The sequence below is a fragment of the Berghia stephanieae genome, chromosome 10 (genome assembly GCF_034508935.2).
Source record: "Berghia stephanieae isolate SIO BIC M18660-M18661 chromosome 10, UCSD_Bste_1.3, whole genome shotgun sequence".
Lineage (NCBI taxonomy): Eukaryota > Metazoa > Mollusca > Gastropoda > Nudibranchia > Aeolidiidae > Berghia > Berghia stephanieae.
In genome coordinates, this window is record NC_088369.1 from 44,959,458 (window position 1) to 44,966,450 (window position 6,993).

Here is a 6,993-nt window from a genome sequence, read left to right on the forward strand (position 1 = left end):
CTAGCAAACAGCAACATATAACATGTAGGACAAGACATGAAGCCTGTTAAGCAATATTACAGGGGTTTTTTTTCTGAGAGAGACAGCAACGCTGTTAACGGTCAGGTACTCATTTTACACCTGAGTAAGATGAGAGAATGAGAGTAAAGAAACTTTTCCAAGGACTCAACTATGTCCTGCTTAAAGTGGGGATCGAACCCAGGACCTTCCAATCCGAAGGCGAGTGTCATACCACAAGACCACACTACCGCACAATTAGTACCAGCTATAGATGATTGGTCACTCAATTAGAGAATTTCAAATGAAAATGATCAAGTTACAATGAATAAATCTTATGTTGTTAAATTGATGTTTTCTTTAGTTCCACAGTTTTGAATTTTTGAATTTGGAATTACTTTTTTTTCCTTCTTGTTTCAATCACAAGAAAAACTCATAATAATGACATCAGAGATGACAGGGAATTCATATCGCTTCTTATCACATATTATGGAAAAGTCAATATTTGTATCAATGGAAAAGTCAATATTTGTATCAATGGAAAAGTCAATATTTGTATCAATGGAAAAGTCAATATTTGTATCAATGGAAAAGTCAATATTTGTATCAATGAAAACGTCAATATTTGTATCAATGAAAACGTCAATATTTGTATCAATATCTTACACTCTCCCACCAGTTTCAATTTTTTTAGAAATGCCTTATGTATGAAAACAATTTGCATTGAATTATTTACATATATTATTATAAAATGGTCTACAGATTATTACAGAAAATGCTATGTGCAATTTTGTTTTGTAGAAGAAAAAAAAAAAAAAAGAACCCCCCCCCCCCCCAAAAAAAAAATAAAATCAAAAAAATCTTAAGATGAAGGAAGGTTATGAACGGTGTCAATCTCGTAGCAACAAGAAATGAAGAGAGAAGGAAAGTTCCAGAAGACAACAGAAAATAAAAACTTCCCGGCAGAGATGGGGGCTCGAACCAGCGACCTTACAGGTACGACAAGTCCGCCTGGCCTCTCTCTTTCTCTCTCCTCATCTATCTCTCCCCCTCTCTCTTTCTCTCCTCATTCTCTCCCTCTCTCTCTCTCCACATCTATCTCTCCCTCTCTCTTTCTCATCTCTCTCCCTTTCTCTCTTTCTCTCCTCATCTCTCTCCCTCTCTATCTCTCTCTCTTTCTCTCTCTCTCATCTATCTCTTTCTCTTTCTCCTCATCTCTCTCCCTCTCTCTCTTTCTCTCTCTCTTGTTACTCAACCGTATGAGCTATCCACGACTGGGTATTTGAGAAAAGAGTGTGAAAGAAATTGTTTGAATGAGGGGTCAAAGGGTAATGATCTTGAACTACTAGTGCCGAGTGCTATTGAGTCTATTATTGCCTTCAATTCGGCAAATTAGCACCAAAAAGTTAATCTTATTCTGTAAATATTATTTTTTAAAAAATATTGCATGTAAAATTTTATATTGAAAAAATAAACGAAGAACTACACAATTTCATTCTCCTTCAAATTCCTTCCTTCACCTTCATTCATATAGCATATCTTAAGTTATGTCACAATACAAGGTGACGACATCCAAAAGAAGAAATTGAGCGGTGAGTGCGTTCAATAGTCCAACCAATGGAATCTTTTGTTACCTTGAACATTATGAACAACTCAATTTCTATTGTGATACCAGGAGGCTGCTACAAGCTGTGGACTGTAAAAAGTCATAGACAAAAACGAATAGAACAGCTTCCAAAAAGAACAAAATACCAAAACACGGAACGTTTCGGGCTCAAAACCCTTCTTCAGCCAACAACAAAAAATAAAGACATAAATACATGACTAAATTCCAGATAGACGACAGAGATATCTCTGTGTTTATACAAGGAGCTTTCTCTGTCGTCTATCTGGAATTTAGTAACGTATTTACGTCTTTATTGTTTGTTGTTGTTGGCTGAAGAAGGATTTTGATCCCGAAACGTTCCGTGTTTAGTATTTTGTTCTTTTTTTTTTGTTATAGTCATTTTTGTTTATTATTACTTTCTATAGAAAAGTGCCAGAAGACAATAGAGAATATAAAACGTTTGCAGCCTTGAGGAGTTGAGCCCACCACCAGACTGATACAGCACCTAAAAAAGATAATGACAATTGCTTACTAACCTTTGTCTATCGGCAAAGTACTTTTCACCAGGTCTATATGAGACCAAGCTACCCAATCTACCGCTGGATGAGCAGGGAGGCCAGAAATGTTTTGTTTTTGTTTTTAAGGGTTTTACGGCGCTTTTACCACATTTAGGTCATATCAGCGCCAGTAAAAAGGAAGAAAATGGGATACGTAGTAAAAAGTTCTAGAATTACAATTAAAGCACCCAAGAAAAAGTAAGACAAAGGGGAATGGTACAAATATGATAAAGATGTAGATTCCAAGAGCAACCACCAATGTACTCAGTTTGAGATCACCTACAAGTCTCATCCAGACACAAGCACAAAATCCAACAAAGAGGAATACACTCAAATGCCTACATTATAAATTCAAAATAAATATAATAATACATAACAGAGAGATGATTTACAAGGAAAAAAATATCATCTCCCAAAACAATAATTATTAATTTGACTGTTTCCCTCCCAGCTAGGACTCCGGCCAGGGCCAGGACAAAACCAAGTTATCTCATTCCAAGACAAATACAGAAAGCATGTTGGAAAACAGATATAGGGGGATAGAGGACACAGTGTGTACCTCCCTGCCCATTATGGGAGGTCAGGAAACCCACCCAGGGAGGCCAAAAAAAAAAAAATGTGACTGCACCTGGGATGCAAACCGATCAATCCCTTTGCTTGTGAAGCGAGTACCCTACCAACTGAGCTATCAGGACCCCTGTCTGAAAATGTTGACACTAATAAGCAGAGACCAGTTCACTTTATTTTCCCTTAGAAAAAAAATGAGCTTTTATTTATATAGCGCAATATCCACTAAACGTGCTCAAAGCGCTTAACAAGGGGTCCCTGGCCAACAGCAACATTTAGCATTTAGGACGGGACATGACGCCTGTTAGGAGATGTTACAATTTTGTTCGGACAAGAGACAACGCTGTTAATGGCCAGGTACTCATTTTACACCTGAGTACGGTGAGAGAATGTGAGTAAAGAGCCTTCTCCAAGGACTCAACTATGCACCGAGCGAGGCTTGAACCCAGGACCTTCCGATCCGAAAGTGAGTATCATACCACTAGACCACATAGCCACACCCTAAAGGTCACTGAAAAAAAAAAAAAATATCTTATCCACCTTCTTGTGTTCTGTTTGAAGTGAATGTCTCTTAATTTATAATTTATACATAAGCTGAAATATCTTTATCAGCATAACTTCTCAAATTCTTTAACATTCTCAGAAAGTTTTTTTTTTCTTTTTTTTTTCTGACATGCTTAACTCACTCAACCCTAACACCGACTATATCCGTAGTTTACCCGGGGTTACTTTTACCCCATGTCTATTTATTACATTTTTCTGAGACAAATTATAGGCGTAGTATCAAAGTTAATGTTTTTAATGTTTACATGTTAACGGTAGTTGAATCAAACACGCTCATTTTTTAATACATTGTTTCCAATTTTTTTAAAGTCGTTAAAATTTCTAGGATTGAGTGAGTTGATGCACAATGTATATTATACGAGTTGCTGTATTAATGTTGATAATCACGAAGCCCGTCCATAAGACAGTCGTCCTCTAGGCTCCCGTACTTTGTAATGCTGGTTGAAATCAAGCCGGAAACTGAGAGAACTGAGACTGTTGTCTTGGTGAGACGCAACCTTGACCAAAAATGGGTCTATGGTATCCTGGAAAACACACGATAACAATAATAAATAGGAAGTCGATTTGAACTGAGGTTAGGGGTGGGGATGGAATTAGTAGTGTTTCATTCATCCTGTTTGTTGTTAACATTTTTGCTCCAGAACCGGAGTTTTGGCATCAATGTACATATATATATATATATATATATATATATATATATATATATATATATATATATATTATATATATATATATATATATATATATTATATAACCTACATTGTCGCCATAAATTCTTAACTTTATATTTATACATTTTTATGCATGCCACATCTGTAAATGAATTTCCATCTTTTGGATGAATAATGTATATATTATTATTATTATTATTATTATTATTATTATTATTATTATTATTATTATTATTATTATTATTATTATTATTTATTATCATTATTATTATAATATTATTATTATTATTATTATCATTATTATAATTATTATTATTATTATTATTATTATTATCATTATTATTATTATTATTATCATATTATTATTATTATTTATTATTATTATTATTATTATTATTATTATTATTATCATTATTATTATTATTATCAATATTATTATTATTATTATTATTATTATTATTATTATTATTATTATTATCAGTATTCTTCTTCTTCTTCTTCTTCTTCTTATTATTATTATTATCAATATTCATAGAAACGATGTTGATATCCATGATAAATCTTACCCTGTAGGCTCTAAATAAAACCTCGAGTTGATTTCGAGTGGAGCGAGTGATAGAGTTGATGAAAGCAGCTCTCCTCGTCTTCTCGTGTTTCCCTTCCTCTTCCGTCATCTCCCATTCTCCCTGAATACAAATAAAGAGTCAAATTTGTCATCAATACAAATACCAAACCTTAAAAAGTACCAATCTTAAGCAGAAACCAGTAAACTCTTAGTTTGAAAAAAAAAAACCAAAAAAAAAACAAATTGTGTGAAAAAGTTCTTGTCTCTATCCAGCATACTTGACAATCCTTCTCCTCCCACTCTACTCCAAAAAAAACAAAAACACGCTTGGAGTCTTTTATATAGATAGTTTGACGATGACGTCACTCAGGTCTTTGTTATTGTTTTTTGCCATCCACGTTTATGAGTAATGCTCACTGAACTGTATTAACCAGACTATAAACGTTCATGGATACACACAGTTTTGTGTGTTGGTGCGTTATACTTCCGGATGGCAATGTTATGAGCTTCTTGGCCAAGCGCATACTATCTATAAGATATATATAAAAGTGTGATGCAAAACAAAATATTTAAGTAATAATATCACTATTGTTTTATTGTTTTGAGAGAGAAAAAAACAAAAAACAAAAAACAAAAAAAAAAACAAGCAAGCAGGTGAATTAAATTGCACAATACTGGCTTAAATCACCCCGCAATATGAATGGGTTACCGTTAAAAGAAAAATAGAAAAATCGACATCTTATTTTGGAGACAGGAAGACGAAGTGAAATAGAAAAAAATAGCTGATCGAGGGTCTGCTGGATGGCAAAAGAAGAGTAGACGCTGGATGGCAAGGAGATAGAATATGATGTATTGGGAGTGGATAAATCTCTTTTGGAGAGAAAGAGAGAGAGAGAGAGAGAGAGAGAGAGAGAGAGAGAGAGAGAGAGAGAGGAGAGAGAGAGAGAGAGAAGAAGAGTGTGTGGAGGAGAGAGAAGAGAGAAGAGAGAGAGAGAGAGAGAGAGAGAGGAGGAAAGAAGAAGAAAAGAAAAGAGAAGAGAAGAAGAAGAAGAAGAAGAAGAAGAAGAAGAAGAAGAAGAAGAAGAAGAAGAAGAAGAAGAAGAAGAAAAGCTAACCTTGGCAGCTCTGTCCCGACATCCCCTGTCAAAAGCCTCTCGTGTGTGGATCTCGTCGGTTGCCTTGTCAAAGAATTTGCCCTGGGCTCCTTGAAATTGGATGATGAGGTCAAACAATGTCCGAAGTAACTGGAGAATCTCCTGGGAGGCCAGTGTGTTTGTGTGTGTATGTGTGTGTGTTTGGGGGTGTGGGGATGTGGGGGGATACATGGGAGAAAGATGAGAGGTGATGGTTGGTTATCTGTGTAAATAACTCCTTTTCATTGACGACGACGACGATGATGATCATGATTATAAATAAAAATAAATAAAATAAAATTCCCTTTATTCATCCCCAAGGGGAAATTTGTCTCCAGGATCTATTCCAAGGGAAGACTGGAATAGCCCAGGCATCAGCCGCAATGCAGCACCGCAAAGTGAGCTAGGGCAAGGTGACTTGCTCAAGGCTACACAGCGCAGCGGCGGGTGATCGAACTTGTTACCTTTTGGGTACGAAGCAATGATGATGATGATGATGATGATAATGGTGATGATGATGATGATGATGATGATGATAATGGTGATGATGATGATGATGAGAATGACGATAATGATGATAACACTACAGTGACTATAAGGTTTTAAATCATTAATGATCATTTGTAACCAACTGCTAAAAAAAAATTTAAAAATAATACAATGAATTTAACTAAAAAAATGTCTCAAACCACATTTTCTTTTTTTTAAATTAAAGAGAAAAAAAACAAAAACAATCGTCTTGGCCGTACCGTTGACTTGTCATTGAGAAGACACCTAGAGAGAATGGTATCCAGAAAGACCTGGTGTGCCGCTATGATGTGGTCAAGATCACTGGCCTCGTTCACTTTGGTCAACAACTCGTCCCAGGCACACTCTAACACCTGTAAGTATATTATGGGATGTTAATACGCTGAAACAGTCGTAACGTCACTTCCCTCGTAAAGACGCATGGTAACTTAGCAACTGGCTCTAAACTATCGGAACAATGGCGGACGCCCTTATGAAATATTTCTCCGACGAGCATAAAAGCATATCCAGATGAAAAAAAAAGAACATTATAAATCTGATCATGTTTTGACTTTTACACATTCTGATAACAAGGCATATGAAAAGTTCGAGCCAGCATGAAGAATAAAAAGTAATGATTTTCTTTGTTTAGAACCAAGATGGCCGCCGTTGCCGGACGGCGTGACATCAGACTATTGAATCCAATTGACAAATGAATAAATAAATAAATAAATAAATAAATAAACAAACAAATAATAAATTTAGGGTTGTCATTTCAGAAGGAAAAATTGTTTTGCTGAACTTTTACGCAAACACATTGACCGAA

At 35.2% G+C, this 6,993-nt stretch overlaps 1 protein-coding gene across 1 annotated transcript in view; it reads right to left on the minus strand.

The window, feature by feature from the left end:
• Positions 1–3,374: 3,374 nt before the first annotated feature.
• Positions 3,375–6,993, minus strand: part of LOC144955948 (gamma-tubulin complex component 3 homolog) — a 39,141-nt gene continuing 35,522 nt past the window's right edge. The window contains exons 21-24 of the mRNA XM_078886210.1: positions 6,410–6,541; positions 5,643–5,783; positions 4,529–4,648; positions 3,375–3,815 (exon numbers count right to left, since the gene is read on the minus strand). Coding sequence (XP_078742336.1) covers positions 3,675–3,815; positions 4,529–4,648; positions 5,643–5,783; positions 6,410–6,541 — 534 coding nt within the window. The 3' untranslated portion in view covers positions 3,375–3,674. The remainder of the gene's footprint in view (positions 3,816–4,528; positions 4,649–5,642; positions 5,784–6,409; positions 6,542–6,993) is intronic.